General features: G+C 49.9%; 1 protein-coding gene and 1 pseudogene across 5 annotated transcripts in view; one reads left to right on the forward strand and one right to left on the reverse strand.

The window, feature by feature from the left end:
- The window catches only part of KLHL22 (kelch like family member 22), a 55105-nt gene extending 40271 nt beyond the window's left edge, over positions 1-14834 (forward strand). For all 5 annotated transcript variants that reach the window (XM_054469141.2, XM_063662810.1, XM_063662811.1 and 2 more), the window contains 2 exons: positions 9672-9905; positions 13923-14834. In XM_054469141.2, coding sequence (XP_054325116.1) covers positions 9672-9905; positions 13923-14288 — 600 coding nt within the window. In that variant the 3' untranslated portion in view covers positions 14289-14834. The remainder of the gene's footprint in view (positions 1-9671; positions 9906-13922) is intronic.
- On the reverse strand, positions 4554-6318 carry LOC129022878 (kelch-like protein 12; annotated as a pseudogene).
- Positions 14835-18184: the final 3350 nt, after the last annotated feature.

Raw genomic sequence — 18184 nt, forward strand, 5'->3', positions numbered from 1 at the left:
CACGCATTCATTCCGCAACTACTAAGCACCATGTATCAAGTCCTGGGAATCCAGTGGTGACAAGAAATGAGAAAGACTCCCCACTCCATGGTGTTTACAGCCTTGTAAGGAGAAACCACTCTTAACCAGCAAACAAATCAATAAAGTGGTTGCAATTATGGTAAGTGAAATGAAGAGGGGGCTGAACTGAAGGATTTCCAGGGAGGGGGCTCTGGTAGGATGAATCTAGAGGGACTTTTTGGGGAATGTCCATCTGAGGAGATGTCAATTAGACCTGCCATTTACAGAGGGAGGAAATGTTACTGGGAATGTGTCCTCAGTTCTTGTCTTCTTGGTTAAAAGACTTTAAGCAAGAGACATGCATTAACGAAGATAAGTGTAAGGCAGTTTATTGCAAAAGCGAAGGTACATTCTGAAGGCTGAGTCAGAGCAGGCTGCTCCAGAATAAGATCGCCCCAACTGGCACTGGGAAACCTCCCTTACGGGAGGCTTACATGATTATTCATAAATGGGCGGGAAGAGGTGTTACTCATAAGCATGTTTTGTTTGGGTGGTCTTCTAGCAGCGCTTGCACTGTGGCTCCACATGCTAGTGCATTTATCGCAAGTCTCATTAGCATCTTAAATCTTCACCCAGGAGGTGTGTTTTTTACCATTACAATGAACAAAAGGTTACTTTCGAAGCAAGCAAAACTGGGGCAAACTATACAACACAGGCTCCCGGGGGTGGAAAGTTCCCTGTGGGGTTAGTTCCTACTTGAGCTGGATAAGCTTAACTGAAAGGGGTTGGGGCTTTTGAAACCTCAGGTGTGGTTAACATGTCTCAGAGGTCATAGTCCCTCTGGGCATGCTAGGGGCTGAGGCCGACCTGGAGTCCACTTCCCTGCTCATATCTAACCATCTGCCTAGTCTAGCAGAAGGACCTTCCAGGGCAGGAGAGGGGCTCACAGCTTTTCCTGAGCAGGAGAGGAAGCATGGGGCATGCTTGTAGAAGAAGAAAGCCTGAGGATCAAGAGCAGAGCAAGCGAGGCTGGCCCTGGGTCATCGCGTGGTCTAGGCTGAAGATAGCAGTAGCCTGTGCTGGCACACAGCTGTGGAGCTGGAGGGAGATGGGAGGGTTCAGAGTGTAGTGTGGAAGTAAACTGATCAGGCTTGCTGATGGATCAGATGTTGGGGAATGAAAAAGGATAGGTCATGTTGGCAGGGCGCGGTGGCTCACGCCTGTAATCCCAGCACTTCGGGAGGCCCAGGCGGGGGGATCACCTGAGGTCAGGAGTTCAAGATCAGCCTGGCCAACATGGTGAAACCCCATCTCTACTAAAAATACAAAAATTAGCTGAGCGTGGTGGCGGGCGCCTATGGTCCCAGCTACTCGGGAGGCTGAGGCAGGAGAATGGCGTGAACTCGGGAGGCAGAGGTTGTAGTGAGCTGAGATTACCCCACTGCATTCCAGCCTGGGCAACAGAGCAAGACTCCGCCAAGACTCTGTCTCAAAACAAACAAACAAAAAACCTCACAGGATTGGTACACTGAATATTACAAAAAACCGATGAAAGAAATAAAAGAAGATGTGAATAGGTGGAGAGACATACCAAGTCCATGGATTGGAAAAGTAAGAATAGTAAGAATGTCAGTTCTTTCCCAACCCAATTAATAATACATGTATTAATACAGAATTCCTCATATTGATATAGTATTAATACAGGAATACTAGTATTCCTATCAAAATTTCAGGAAGGTTTTTTGTACTATTAAGGGAAAATGAAAATGGAAGCCGAGGTTTGGATATACCCCTAGGCCAACTGCCTGTAGCCATGTAACTGAAACTTAAGCTTTCCTCCCTCAGTGTGATAGCATTACAAAGAAAGCTTATGCAGCTCCATATGCACAGTAGGGAACAATATTCTTCCTCATTCATGCTTTATAAACTGTGTTGTAACTGCTGTGAATTGGGGCTTCATACCACTTCCAGTTTGGGGTTTCCTGGTTCATGAACTCTTCTTTTACATGCACAATAAGCTTTTTAAAAATTTTTTTATTTGTTTTTTTTTTTGAGACAGATTCTCGCTCTGTCACCCAGGCTGGAGTGCAGTGGCATGACCCTGGCTCACTGCAACCTCTGCCTCCCTGGTTCAAGTGATTCTCCTGCCTCAGCCTCCCGAGTAGCTGAGATTACAGGTGAGCACCATGATGCCCGGCTAATATTTATATTTTTAGTATCATGAGGGTTTCACCATATTGCCCAGGCTGTTCTTGAACCCCTGGTCTCAAGGGATCTGTCTGCCTCGGCCGAAGTGCAGGGATTAAAGAAGTGAGCCATCACACCCAGCCTAAAATTTTTTTTTATTGCCAGTCGCAGTGGCTCACGTCTGTAATCCCAGCACTTTGGGAGGCCGAGGATGGTGTATCACTTGAGGTCAGGAGTTCAAGACCAGCCTGGCCAACATGGTGAAACCCCATCTCTACTAAAAATACAAATATTAGCTGGGTGTGGTGGCACGCACCTGTAATCCCAGCTACTGGGGAGGCTGAGGCACAAGAATCGATTGAACCCAGGAGGCAGAGGTTGCAATGAGCCGAGATTGCACCACTGCACTCCAGCCTGGGCGACAGAGTGAGACTGTCTCAAAAAATAATAATAAAATAAATTTAAAAATAAATAAAATAAATTATTTTATTTTGATTTGATTTTACTTGTGACATTAGATGTAAATGAGATTATTCTGAAATGTATATATAAAGGCAAAGGAACTAGAATAGCTCAAATAATTTTGAAAAAGAACGATAAAATGGGAGGAGTCTGCCCAATTTCAAGATTACTACATAGCTGCAGTAATCAAGGCTGTGGTATGGATAGAGTGACAGATACATAGATCAGTGAAACAGAATGGAAAACCCACAGACCTGGGTAAATATGCCCAGTCATGTTACACATGATTTTGGACAAAGGTGCAGAAGCAATTGAGTGGAGGAAAGATATCTTTCAGCAACTAGTACTGGAGCAATTAGACATCCATCGGCAAAAAAATGGATATCAACCCAAGTCTCATACCATATACCAAAATTAATTCAAAATGGTTTATGGAGTTAAATGTAAAACCATAAAACTTCTAGAAAAAAAAGAAGAAAATCTTTTTTTTTTTTGAGACTGTTGATTTTTAATATTTTCTTAAAAAAATACAAAAGAAATTAACTCTGTAGTACAGGTCAGTACACTTCAGGGAAAGAGGGAAAAATGGAATTTCAGAGTAAAGGTTGTTTAGGTTATCACATTCCCACACTCCCAATACCCATAAAACAAGAATTTCACTCCATGACACAGAGGAACATTGAATGATAGCTCAGAAATGTTGATAGCTGAGGTACTGAAACTAACAAAAGGATTTTGGTTGTCCTTGATTATTCTGTCCTGTGATGAATAAAATCTACACTAAAGGACAGGTAAGGAAAACTTATAGCAGAAAAAAGACTAAATGTACCAATCACAGCAGTACAAACCACTCCTTGGCAGAAGTGTGCTTCTGAAAGAATGGGGCAGTAATCAGGTAGCTGAACTACTAGGCTACTGTCACTCCCAGTCCATTCCCAAATAAATAGTGTGGAAGTGTAATAGTGTAGTAGTATTTGATTCAACAAAGAAAAGCTTTCACCCCCATTCAAGGCAAACATTGCCATGGCTAGATGACCCCTGGCAGGCAATAAGATGACTGTAAAATCACAGGTACTTCTAGTTTATCCCCAGTTATACTGAACTCCCACATTTATGTCATCTTCTCTCATCCCAACATTTGTTCACTCTTTTATGCTGTCTCCAGTGTGAAAGACCTTGGGGAAATAAAAAGATCCTTCAAATAATATACCCTTCTCAGTCTTCCAGGTTATGTAATACTTCAGTGCTGTTCTAGGTTCACTCACATTCCATCAAATTCAGTTTAATTCACTTATTCTAACTTAATTTCTGATATACAAACCCTGACCTCCAAAAGAAGTGTCAGATGAGTCTCTCTCCCTTGCCCCCAAAGTTTTGTGGGGCTCTCCCTTTTGTTTCCCTTTAGAGTGGAACTGTGTTGCCCCTAGCTACCTGTAGATTAGAAAATGTATTTGTTCCTGGAAAAACAAAAAAGACTTGGATTTTACCGCATTTACTTAAATTGGTATCTTTCCAATCATCTAGGCTGGATATTGCTCACATCTAGTAGGCTATACTCACCTTAGTTCTTTGCAACATATGAGGCACAACATACATGTAGTACACCAAGCATGTGGTAAGTTAGAAATGACAGGGAAGTGCTCCCCAAAGCAGTGGGAGAGGTAGTGTGGTCTCTCACATCCATTCAGTGTGCATTCTTTTCCCTGGAGTATCTGTTACCCACCCTTCTCAGGAACAACAACCAGGGCGAGGGGGAGTATGTGTCAAATAAGTACAATCTGCACTGGTGCCTATAATCACCCTGTGCACATAGTGAGAAACAGATATTCTGGAAAGGATTCTTGATTCTCCCACTAACTGTCCACTGTACTGGTCAGTAGCTCTGGATGGTGCTCCAACAATGGTCACTTCTCATGGAGAACACACACACCAGCATCACAACGTGGGGTTCCCATGGATGTCACGACTTCCTAGCTGTCGATGATAGGGTCGTAACATTCAATGCTACTTAGCAGGGACTTAATATCATATCCTGCAATTGCATAAAGTCTCCCCTGAAGCACTGTGGCCCCTACGTAGCATCGTGGAGTGGTCATACTGGTGGCAGTTGTCCAGGAATCAGTGTAAATGTTGTATGCTTCAACGGAAGAAAGATGGGCTATACCATCAGATCCCCCCACCACATAAATACGGTCATTCAGCAGGGCTACTCCTGCACCAGAACGCTTGGTGCCGTTGGTGTAACATTAGTCCAGTGTCCTGTATGAGGGTCATATTTCTCAACTGAATTTAAGATATTCAAGCCGTCATACCCTCCTAGACAGTGGATCACTCCACTGGCCACTACGAGTCCAGCACCTTCCCGGGCTGTCTGCATCTCTCCCAGCATGCTCCACTGGTCAATGTTTGGATCATACCGCTCCTTACTGGTGTGATGCCTGCTTCCATCAAAGCCTCCAGAGACATAGATCAAATCTCCCAGGGTGGTGGCTCCAGCAAGACCTCATCGGACATTCATAGGGGCCACAGAATACCAGACCCCATCCTCATCTGCTGTGTAGTCTAGACATTCCATTGGACTAAGGCGGGAACGGCCATCATAGCCACCAATGACGTAGATCTGGTCATGTAGGGACACTGAGGCCACATAACGTCTCTTATGAGTGATGCTTGGCAAAAAGCTCCACTCCTGAGTCTTGGGGTCATATTTCTTTACTGCGTCGATGGGAGACTGCTGGCTTCCGAAGCCCCCAGCCACCAAAAACACTTCATTGGCTCCTAGGCGAGCCCTTGTCCTGGGTCCCTGCATCTGACTCTGAAGTTCAGGCCTCAGATGAAACTTCTTTGCTTCATCAACCAGATCCCTGCATTGTAAACCACAGCGGATGAAAGGCTCAGCATCTATTACATCTGTGATATACCTGAGGGTTAGCAGGGGCATCTGCATATACTGTAGCAGGTTAGGCAAGGATTCTTTCTGCTCTTTCTTGGCATGCTTCACCCAACTGATGACAACCTCAAAGACTGGTTCTTCAGGATCCACCTGAATTTCGTCGCACTTGATTAGCTTTTCCACCTCTCCTTGTCTCAGAAGAATGAACTCTTCATGCTGTACCACTTCAGGAAAATTCTTCTGGCTAAAAACCTCAGCCACTTGTGTCAGGTCAACACAATTGTGGGTTTCAGCAAAATCCCTAATACCCAGGCAATTAGAAGGGTCCAACTGACTTTCCAAGAACTCACAGCAGGCTTGTTTCACACCTTTCAACTGAAGCAGGCAGGCTGCAGGAAGCAGTTCTTGTACATTCTCCATGTCACATATACTGTTTCTGTGTACACAAAGTCCAATAAAATTTCCATGGTAGAGGCAGTCAAACCTTGGATGTCAACATAAGGTTTCCCCTTCTGTGAAAGCTCACTAGTGAACATGGCACAGAATTAATCACTACAGGCAGCCAGCACAATCTGATGGGCAGGGAAGTCGTTCTGCTCTACTCTCAATGTCAGGGTATTGCTCTTCCCGAGGGAGTTCATTGAACTGAGGATTGATTTAGCATGAGTATTTGTCATTATGTCTTTGGGGGCCATAATGCCTCCCATAAAGCAGTGCAGAGAAAGAACAAAAATGGGTCCTTGGATTCTGCAACTCTGCTCCTGAACCCACACAGCCGCGCCCATCCTCAGCCTGTGAGGATGGAGTGGGGCGCGGGGCCAGCAGGTGGCTCAGGAGGAGCCAAAGCGTCGCCACCACCGCCCCGGCCCGGAGGCTCTGGAGCTGTCCGGGTCTGGTCCCTGTGGCCACGCGACGTGATGACCAGAAGAAAATCTTGAGGATCTAGCTAGGGCTAGGCAAGGAATTCTTAGACTTGACCCCAAAAGCATGAGCCATAAAAAGAAAAATTGATAAGCTGGACTTCATCAAAATTAGAAAATATTTGCAAACCACCTATCTGACAAAGGACTAGTATTAAATAAATACATATATAAACAACTCTTAAAACTCAATAAAAGGCCAGGCGTGGTGGCTCACACCTGTAATCCCAGCACTTTGAAAGGCTGAAGTGAGTGGATCACGAGGTCAGGAGTTCGAAACCAGAGACCAGCCTGGCCAACATGGTGTAACCCCATCTCTACTAAAAATACAAAAATTAGTCAGGTGCAGTGGCACACGCCTGTAATCCCAGCTACTTCAGATGCTGAGGCAGGAGAATCGCTTGAACCTGGGAGGCGGAGGTTGCAGTGAGCCGAGACCATGCCATTGCACTCCAGCCTGGGCGACAGAGTGAGACTCCATCTCAAAAACAAAAACAAAAAACCTCAGCAAAATACTGCAAATAACCCCATTAGAAAGAGGGCAAAAGAAGCCGGGCGCGGTGGCTCACACCTGTAATCCCAGCACTTTGGGAGGCCAAGGTGGGTGGATCACAAGGTCAGGAGATTGAGACCATCCTGGCTAACACAGTGAAACCCCATCTCTACTAAAAATACAAAAAATTAGCTGGATGTGGTGGTGGACGTCTATAGTCCCAGCTACTTGGGAGGCTGAGGCAGGAGAATGGTGTGAACCTGGGAGGCAGAGGGGCAGTGAGCCGAGATCGTGCCACTGCACTCTAGCCTGGGCGACAGAGCAAGACTCTGTCTCAAAAAAAAAAACAAAAAAAACAAAAAAAACCAAAAAACAACAGAAAGAAGGCAAAAGAGTTGAAGAAACATTTCACTGAAGAGGATGTACAGATGGCAAATAAGCATATAAGGAGATGTGTAACATTATTAGCTATCAGGGAAATGCAAATTAAAGCCACAGTGAGACAACTACCTCAGGATGACTAAAATAAAAAGTAGTGACAATACGAAGTACTGGTGATTGTGCAGGGAAACTATGCTCATGGATTGCTGATAGGAATGTGAAATGGTACAGCCACTCTGGAAAACAGATCTGGCAGTTACCATCCTGGGTATTTATCCCAGAGAAATGAAAACTACTCTGTATACGTTAGCCAGGCATGGTGATGCGTGCCTGTAATCCCAGCTACTCCGGAGGCTGAAGCACAAGAATTGCTTGAACCCGGGAGGCAGAGGTTGCAGTGAGCCAAGACTGTGCCACTATACTACAGCATGGGCAACAGACCAACACCCTGTCTCAAAAAATAAAAAATAACTTATCTGTACATGAATGTTAACAGTAGCTTTATTGGTAATAGCCAGAAACTGGAAACAAATCAGGTGTTTTCAACAGTGAATGGTTAAACAAGCTGTGGTAGATACACATGGAATACTACTCAGCAATAGAAAAGGAACCAACTATTGGTACATGTTGAATACCCTTTATCTGAAATGCTGGGGACCAGAAGTGTTTTGAATTTCAGATTTGTTCAGATTTTGGAATCTTTGCATTATAGTTACTGGTTCAGCATTTCTTATCCAAAAGCCTGAAATGCATTTCCTTTGAGTGCCGTGTTTGTGCTCAAAAAGTCTCAGATTTTGGATGTACTCAACCTGTACATGCAACAACCTGGTAGAACCTGGGTTGGGGTAGAAAGCCAATGTCAGAAGGTTGTATACTGATTTAATTCAGACAACACTCTTGGAGTTACAAAATTGTAGAAATAGAGAAGAGATTGGTGGTTTCCAGGGCTCAAGGAAGGGATTAGGGTAAGGGAGGTGAGTGGATGTCACCCTAAAGGGCAGCCCCTCGGGATCCTGGTGATGATAGGACAGTTCTGTGGCTGTGTCCACGTCAGCATCCTGGTGATGCTGTGATATAGTGACACAGGCTCTTACCATTGGGGAAAGAAGGCACGTGAGACCTCTGTATTGTTCCTTCCAACTACACGTGACTCTACACTTATCCCAAAATGAAAAGTTTAATTAAAAAGAAAAACCTCAGCTGGGCATGGTGGCTCATGCCTATAATCCTAGGACTTTGGGAGGCCGAGGCAGGTGGGTCACGAGGTCAGGAGATCGAGACCATCCTGGCCAACATGGTGAAACCCTGTCTCTACTAAAAATACAAAAGTTAGCTAGGTGTGGTGGCGGGTGCCTATAATCCCAGCTACTCGGGAGGCTGAGGCAGGAGAATCATTTGAACCCGGGAGGCGGAGATTGCAGTGAGCCGAGATCGCGCCACAGCACTCCAGCCTAAAAAAAAGAAAAACCTCCCCAGACCCCTACTGGTGATAGGAGAAGACCCAAACCAAACCCTTGGTGTGTGTTCTTCCTCCCCACTGCTCTGTCCACCTCTCTAGACTCTTGTTTTGTCACCCGCATGACCTCAGTGTTAGTGACTTGCCCGGTAACATAGCTCTGGAGCCTCCACACCCTGAGGGGCTCCTCTACCCTCAAAACACCCAGGGTCTTGCCTTGGGGCCTTCTGTTGGACTGCTGGGTGTGAGTGGGTGGGTTCTGGAAGTGGTAGGGCCAGGGTAAGAGGTGCCCATGATGGGGGCAGGCTGGGCCCTATGGAGATAGCCCACCAGAGGGAGGGTAAAAAGCCCACAAAAGGTTCAGGACCAGAATCAAGAACCATGTGTATTTTTCTCCTCACATCATGAGTTTGGTGTCAGATATTATTTACAAACAGATTTTAAAAGCAGGGTCAGCAGGCCCGGAGGATTGCATGTCCAGTGGGAGTGGGGGAGGGGTGGAGGCCACTGAGGGCGAGTCAGTGGTCCCCAGGGTTCTGTGGCTTCTTCCAGACTGGCTTGAAAAAAATGCTTTTATTTTCTTGAAGGTCCCCCATGCAGATGTTAACTTTAGGGGCAAAGGAAAGACAAAGGTTACATTTCATCTCTGAGTCTATAGATGTATCCCCTATTGGGAAGAGGTTAGAGGTCAATGACTAGGACAGTATGTCCCGTGAGAATCGAGGGAGGATTCTTGTCTGTATGTGAGGAGTAAGTGGGAAGTGGCGAAGCCTCACATTGTTGTCAGGCAGGTGTGGGGTGGTGATTGGCCTTGACAGAGTACGCAGCCACCCTTCCTCACTGCCCTCTCACGCCATTTCTCCTGGTGGCTCCACACAGGTGTATGCCCATGCAGGTGCGACGCTGGAGGGGAAGATGTATATCACCTGCGGCCGCAGAGGGGAGGATTACCTGAAAGAGACACACTGCTACGACCCAGGCAGCAACACTTGGCACACACTGGCTGATGGGCCTGTGCGGCGCGCCTGGCACGGCATGGCAACCCTCCTCAACAAGCTGTATGTGATCGGGGGCAGCAACAACGATGCCGGATACAGGAGGGATGTGCACCAGGTGAGTGGGGCCTGGGGCTGTCCACACCCGTCATCATTCCCAACCTTCTCATTTGTTATTGATGGAAAATGTAATTGAAACGTGTCTTTTTAAAATAGACTATTTTTTAGAGCAGTTTTAGGTTCACAGCAAAATTAAATGGAAGGTACAGTTTCCATACACCCCTTTTTCCCCCCATACACATATAGCCTCCCCATTGCAGACCTCTTGCTCCAGAGGGGTGGATGTGTCACAGTTGTTGAAACTGCACTGATGCGTCACCATCAACCAGAGTCCACAGTGTTCACTCTTGGCACATTCTATAGGTTTGGACAAATGTCACCATGACAGGATCACACACATACACGTCTACCTTTGCCTATTATTCTTAAAAACTTTTAGGCCGGATGTGGTGGCACATGCCTATAATCCAAGCAGTTTGGGAAGCCAAGGCGAGAGGATCGCTTGAGCTCAGGAGTTTGAGACCAGCCTGGGCATCAAGGCGAAACCCCATCTCTATAAAAATACAAAAATTAGCCAGGTGTGGTGGTGCATGCCTGTAATCTCAGCTACTTGGGGGGCTGAGGTTGGGGGATGGCTTGAGCCCAGGAGGCAGGGATTTCAGTAAGCTGAGATCACGCCACTGCACTCCAGCCTGGGCAACAGAGCCAGGCCTTGTCTCAAAAAAAAAAAACAAAAAAACCCCACAAAACTTTCAGAGCCAGGCTGGCAGCACATACCTGTAGTCCCAGCTACTCAGGAGGCTGAAGTGGGAGGATCGTTTCAGCCTAGCAGTTGGAGGCTTCACTGAGCTATGATCACACCACTGTTCCCCAGCCTAGGTGACAGCATGAGACCCTGTCTCTATTCAAAACAAAATCAAACAAAACAACAGAACAAAACTTTTATTATAAAGTTAATATAACCACATTGCAGGAACTTTAAAAAATAGAGATGGGTGGCCAAGCATGGTGGCTCGTGCCTGTAATCCCAGCACTTTGGGAGGCTGAGGTAGGTGGATCACGAGGTCAGGAGTTCAAGACCAGCTTGGTCAAGATGGTGAAACCCCATCTCTACTAAAAATACAAAAATTAGCCAGGTGTGGTGATGGGCGCCTATAATCCCAGTTACTTGGGAAGACTGAGGCAGGAGAATCACTGGAACCCAGGAGGTGGAGGTTGCAGTGAGCTGAGATCGCACGACTGCACTCCAGCCTGGGCAACAGAGCAAGACTCCGTCTCAAAAAAAAAAAAAAAAAAAATAGAGAAGGGTGAGGAAAAACATTCATAATCCGGCCCCTGCAGCACCGTTTTTCAGTATGACCATTTTCAGTATTGACTGTGTATGTTTTCTGCCTGATCGTAGTCAAAGAGCATCCCATTCTGAGCTGGGCACAGTGGCTCAGGCCCGTAATCCCTGCACTTTGGGAAGCCAAGGCAGGTGGATGGCTTGAGTCCAGGAACTGACACCAGCCTGGGCAACATGGTGAAACCCCATTTCTACTAAAAATACAAAAAAAAAATTAGCCGGGCATGGTGGCTTGCACCTGTGGTCCCAGCTACTTAGGAGGCTGAGGGAGAATCAACTGAGCCCAGGAGGTTGAGGCTGCAGTGAACCGTGATGGTGCCACTGCACTCCAGCCTGGGCAACAGAGCAAGACCTTGTCTCAAACAAACAAATAAACAAACAAACAAAAAAGAGCATCCCATATCCCATTCTGCTTCTCTCAGTGACTTTTGTCCTGGGCATTTTCTAGTTTAACACTCAATCTTCATAATCCCCTCTTGTGTCTAAGTTTTAACTATTCCAAATAACATGACAAGTAATAGTTGCTTTGTTGAGCTTTTCAGGTATTTTGGATTATTTCCTTAGGTTCATGCAACAGTTCTCAAAGTGTGATTCTCAGACTAACGGAGTCTGCATCACCTGGGAACGCTGTGTTACGAAGCACCTCAGACCCACTGATTCGGAAGCCCTGAGGGTGGGGCTTGGTGATCTGGGTTTTAACAGGTCCTCTGCTTGTGAGATCCTCTGGGCCAGCACATTAGTTTTCTATTGCTTCAGTAACCTATCACCACAAACGTAGCAACTTAAGATAAATTTATTCTGCATTCATAAGTCCTGTGACATGGGCCTTGCCAGGCTAAAACCAGGGTGTGGTCAGGGCATCTTTCCTTTTTGGAGACCCTAGTGGGGATCTGCCTCCCTGCTCACTCAGGTGGTTAGAAGAATTCAGTCCCTGGCAGTTGCAGTCCCATTTCTTTGCTAGCTGTCAGTTGAGGGCCTTCTTGGCTTCTAGAGGTCCCCACTTTTCCTGGCTTGGGGACACTTCATCTTCAAAGCCAGCAATGGCAGGTTGAGTCCTCCTCACTTTTTAGCTCTCTTGTCTGGCTTTACCCTTCCTTTTTTTTTTTTTGAGATGGAGTCTTGCTCTGTCACCCAGGCTCGGGGGCACTGGTGCAGTCTCGGCTCACTGCAACCTCCGCCTCCTGGGTTTAAGCGATTCTCCTGCTTCAGCCTCCTGAGTAGCTAGGAGGACTACAGGTGTTCGCCACCACACCTAGCTAATTTTTGTATTTTTAGTAGAGACGGGGTTTTGCCATGTTGGCCAGGCTGGTCTCAAACTCCTGACCTCAGGTGATCCACGCATCTCAGCCTCCCAAAGTGCTGGGATTACAGGCACCACCCCCGGCCTCCCCTTCCACTTTTTTTTTTTTTTTTTTTTTTTTGAGACAGAGTCTCGCTCTGTCGCCAGGCTGCAGTGCAGTGGTGCTCTTGGCTCACTGCACCCTTTGCCTCCTGGGTTCAAGCGATTCTCCTGCCTCAGCCTCCCGAGTAGCTGGGGTTACAGGCATGTGCCACCACGCCCAGCTGATTTTTGTATTTTTAGTAGAGACGAGGTTTCACCATGTTGGCCAGGATGGTCTTGATCTCTTGACCTTGTGATCAGCCCACCTTGGCCTCCCAAAGTGCTGGGATTACAGGCATGAGCCACCATGCCTGGCCTCTCCCCTTCCACTTTTAAGGGCTCATGCAATTGGATAGGTCACCTGGAAAATCCAGGAAAACTGCCCCATCTCAGGGTCTGCACCCTTAATCCTTTTTTTTTTTTTTTGTATTCTTGTACCCTTGATCCTATCTGCAAAGCCCCTTTGGCCACTTAAGGTAGCATATTCTGGAGATTAGGAACTAGACACCTTTGGGGGCCACTATTCTGCCCACCATAGCTAGAGAACCAAAAATGGCTAATCAGTCAAGAAGGTAAGATTTTTATGGCTCTTAATACTTACCGCCAAATTCCTTTTCTGGCATGTCAGACAGATACATAGTAGTATGGCTTTACCATGCCCTCAACAGCATTGGGTTTTGTGACTTTTCTTCTTTGCAGTTGTTGCTAGTTAACAGTTGAAAAATTTGTCTCTGATGTTTTGATTTTGCATTTCTTGAATTACTAGTAGGTTGAACATTTTTCCATGTCTCTGTTTACTGTTTTGGACAATTTTGAAGACAAGAGAATATTGATGTTGACTACTCCGCAAGGAATTACTTCCACTTTCTGTCTCCTCCCCCTGTCCTACTGCCTGTGTTGAGTGCTGCAGGGGAGGTTGAAGACATTTCAGTGGAGTCCATGTCTCTCAGGCAGCTTCCGTTTCCTGGAGGGGAGAGAAGCAGTGCCCTCAGACATGGGGAATGACCACATGCTGATGGGGGCACAGCCACACACTCGGGGGCAGAGACTGGCTTAGGGCCAGGTGGCCTGGAGGAAGGGCTGGGCTCGAGCAAAGCCAGAGGGGATCGGATCATTCTAGGGGAGGGCCCAAAATACAGCCTCCTGCAGACTCAGCCATCCCTGGGCGAGAAAGCAGCAGCCTGACCCATGGACAGGATGTTTCAACACTGGCCCTGTGCCATCCTTCCAGGGGGCCTGGCCTGTCAGAATGGTGGGTAACTGTGGCCACCTTGGTCAGTGGGCTTGTGGGGGAGCTAGCAGCCTCGTCCCAGCGGGTGCTGGGCTTTATTCTGGCCTTGGCTTTGCAGGTGGCCTGCTACAGCTGCACATCTGGACAGTGGTCATCCGTCTGCCCACTCCCTGCTGGGCACGGTGAGCCTGGCATTGCCGTGCTGGACAACAGGATCTATGTGCTAGGTGGCCGCTCACACAACCGCGGCAGCCGCACGGGCTACGTGCACATTTACGATGTGGAGAAGGACTGCTGGGAGGAAGGGCCCCAGCTGGACAACTCCATCTCAGGCCTGGCGGCCTGTGTGCTCACCCTGCCCCGCTCCCTGCTCCTTGAGCCGCCCCGCGGGACCCCTGACCGCAGCCAGGCTGACCCGGACTTTGCCTCTGAGGTGATGAGTGTGTCTGACTGGGAGGAGTTTGACAACTCCAGTGAGGACTAGGCTTCCCGTGCCTGGTGTCAGAGGGAAGAGAGGCTGGGGCTGCAGGGCAGTGAAACCCACACAGCCTAGGCCAGAGCACTTTACTCCAGGCAGGGCCCCTGCCCCTGTTGGCCACAGCTTACGGGCCCTGCCCTCTTTCTTCACACCAGCCCCTTGGCCAGCCTGCCACAGGCATCTCAGGGCCATGCAGATCCCAGGCTGTGGATTCCGTCACAGCAGGAACTGCTTCTGGAAGGCTTTGGCCTGCCTCAGTGAGCCCTGGAGGGGTTGGCCTTCTCTCCTCCCTGCCTAGATCAGTCCTTCTCCAAAGGGACCTGGGAGCTGGCAGCCTGGGCAGGGGGGCTGAGGCACCTGGTAGCCCTCTTTCTGTGAATGGGGTGGGGCTGTGGGAGCAGCTGGGGTTGGAGGATGAGAGCTCCTAAGGGGCAGAGGAGCAGAGATGCATCAGCTCGCCTGGGACTGGCTCTGTGATAAAAAGACCCCTCCCGCTGGGTTTTCAGACCCCATGTTGTTGATCAATGAAATAAAGCATCTTACAGAAGGTAACTGTTTTTCTGTAGCCACAGCCTCAGTTCCTTTCCGCAGTGCACCCAAGCTGCATCCCCAGGAAGCGTGGCTTCTGGGGTCAGCGCTGCCATCTGGGAGAGGCTGTGGAAGCCCAGGCCAGGAGCCAAGTGGCACTAGGAAGACCCTGCCTGAGAGGGAAGCACAGTAAACTCCACAAGCTAACAGGGCACTCAGTGGGAAAGCTGGAACTCGCCCTGGTCTGGTGACAGGTGGTTGTGCAGCCACTTGAGTGTCTTCTCTGGTATGGAACTTGTCTCCCAACCAGGGCAGCACGCAGAGTTTCAGTCCAGCTCATTAGGAGTCTCTCAGCCTGAGGGTCAGGGAGCCAGAGCTTCAGCACCTGGGAGCGGGGCAGCATCACGGCGGCGCGGGGGGTGGCCCCTCTGGCCTGTGCTCGGCTCCTCCCAACCTCCTGAAGCTGAGTGTGCTGGGGAGGGGAGCTGCATGTGCTACAGGTTTGCCAGGTAACCCTTAGGCACCCAGTCTCAAGGACCACACTGGCACAGCAGCTGGGACCCTCCCCTGTTCACCTGTCCCGGTGCTTTTCTTGCCCTCTTGAGACTGCCAGGCTTAGCCTGCACCCTGCATGGATGGGCTGTGAGTCCACACCAGCCTCACCGCAGGGCTGCACCACACGAAGCTTTCTTCCACCCAGATGCCCTCATAGGGTCTGCACCTGCAGACTCCTACTATGAGCCTTGTGCCCAGAGCCATCCCACAGACAGGCCTGTAACTTGCCAAGGCCCCATCCTTTCCCAGTTGACTGGGCAGAGCATGGGGACAGCCATGTGTTCCTGCTGGCATCCTGTCCCGGAAGAGAAGGGGGCAGTGTGTGCTCTTTGATGGGAGGAGAGGGGATGGGGAGGGGAGACTATCAGTCACTCTGGGCTCTCCTAAATGGATACCCCAAGGATTCTTGAGGGTAGAGGCAAAGCCCTCAGAGTTGGCCTGTGCCCCCAGGGCTGTGGTATGTGGGGGTGTGTGTGACCCGAAGACCTTCTTCACTGTCCTGGGCCCTGAGTACCCCTGAGGAAACATGACATCGCCTTGGGGTGGCAGACCCGGTGTTGAGCCCTAGTGGGGTGGGATGGCTACACACTCCAGTGTCATCTCCCTTTCTCCTGAGGGTGAGGCGCAAGAGCATGGGTTCAGAGTAGGAACCCCACTCTGTGGGTCTCAGACCCAGCACTTCCTGTGTCTCTGCTGCCACCTGGCAGGCCAGGGCAGTAGCTCCTGCAGACCTCAGAGGTTTCTGGAAAGGAGGAGCACCAGACATGCCCCACCACTCTCCAGTGCGTCCTGACACCATGCTGGCTGGCACAATCTCACCTGAGCCACCAGCCACAGCCACAGGTTTGCAGGAGGCCTCTGGTCTGCAAGGGCAGGAAGGGCTCACTGAGGTCCTGCGCAGTCTGGGGAGGGGTGGAGAGTGCCTTGGAGTTGGGCGCAGCCTGGCTCTGCCACTGGCAGCCTTGGGGCCAAGCTGGGTGTCTAAGGGCTACACCTCATACCCCTGAACTGAGGCAGCCCTACTTGTGCTCTCCAGTGTGGCTAGGCTCTTGGTCCCTGCTTTCATGCAAAACCCTCCTCAGCCTTCAAAGTCCACTTCCTTCTGGCAGCCATCCTGGCCAAAACCAGCAGGCCAGGGCTCCAGGCTCCAGCAGTTTGCCTGCGTGGTGGTCAATTGTCTATGGGTTCCTTCTACATCCTGGTGCCATGTGGATGATCCTTCATTCCTCCCATACTTCTCAGTCTTCCCCTAGGGGTGCAGTGGTGGTTGGGACAAATGAGGGCTCTGCCCATGACACCCAAAGTTGCCATCTACTGCAAGGGATGTATGCACCGGGTCGTGAGGTGAGACTGGGGGACGGTCCTTGTCCTAAAAGTAGTGGTGGATAACCACATGTGAAATTAAAAAGACTACTCTGGGTGGCAGACAGGGGTGGGCAGAGATCTAAGACATTTAGGAGGTCCTGGGGGATTGGGGAGGCACCATCCAGGTGGTGCCCTCCCTGTACAGAGGTGGCACATGGAGGTGGGGACAGGTCTAGGGGAAGGAGAAAGGTGATGGAATTTGATATGCCTATTCATGACCTCCATCCAGCTGAGGTGAGTGTCCCCTCCAGCCCAAGGGGTCAGTGCCTCTAAAGCCGGGAGCTGGGCTGGGACAGACCTTGCAGCCACTGGGACCTCTGCTGGCCTCTATTGGGAGCAGCAATCTGGATCCTCCGTGGGAGAGGCCCCAGCACTGGGAGGGCACTGCTGAGGTCAAGGCTGTGCCCAGGCTGAGCTGCCCAGAAGTGGTTGGCCTGTTTATTTGTCCCCAGGTAGTTGCATTCGTGTCCACACTAGTTCCACTTCTCTTTCAGCCCACCCCACCTCCCTCCTGCACCAGCATGGCTGAGTGAGGGGCCTGCTCCTCCCCATCCCACTCTCTGCCTGTGCCAGCATGGTGATGCCCATGTCCTTGGGCCTTTCAGTGGCTCCTCCTCCAAGCCCCCTCCTCCAGCCCCACCCTTCGGGGCTATCTGGCCACACCTGGACAGAGTCTGCCTGCCCTCCCTCAGTGAGCCTGTGGGCCGCATGTGGCCTGCTCCCCAAAGAACGCAGGTGCCCTCTCCCTGCTCAGGCCTTCTGCCAGCTCTCAAGTCCCCAAAAGACAAACATCCTCACTAGGACCTGGCTACACACGGGACATTTGTGCTCCCTGCCCAACTTCCCAGCTGCTTGGGCCTGAGAGTCGGTCTGCCCCAGTTGCCCCCCGGGGACCCGCACCCTGCTGCCTCCCAGTCCAAGCCCAGCTTCCCCGCTGGCTCCCTAGGGCCTGTCCCTCTGTCTTGCTCCCTTCCCACACCTTCCCTCTGCTCTGTGCTGTTACCCACCTTACCTGATGCAGGAGTTCCCACTCTCTAGCCCTAGCCTCTCCTGGAAGTCCCATAGCCAGCAGAATCCACCGCCCAGGCTCCCCCAGCCACCTTCACTCCTCAACTAGGACTGCAGGGTTTCCATCCCGGGGATCTCCTTCTGTCTTTACCTCTACTTCCTACCGCAGTCCACAGCCTGGTCATTCTACTTCCTCTGTATCTCTCCCATCCGTCCCTACGGAGACCCCTTCCCCCAGGCCTCGGATCCGGACCGAGTCTACCACAGGCCTCAAGCATCTTGCTCGGTCCGCCCCTTGCGAGCTCTGAGTGCGCAGGGGGAGCTGACCGCACACCCCAGCACTACAAGGACTTCGCGGTGGGGTGCTGTGGAGTTGGCTTTCGGGCCTCGACCTGGGCTGTCTGCGGGCCCCACTCCCTTGGCCGGTTCCGAGGCGCTGGGGGCGG

Source organism: Pongo pygmaeus, chromosome 23 (genome assembly GCF_028885625.2).
Source record: "Pongo pygmaeus isolate AG05252 chromosome 23, NHGRI_mPonPyg2-v2.0_pri, whole genome shotgun sequence".
In the NCBI taxonomy this organism is placed as follows: Eukaryota; Metazoa; Chordata; class Mammalia; order Primates; family Hominidae; genus Pongo; species Pongo pygmaeus.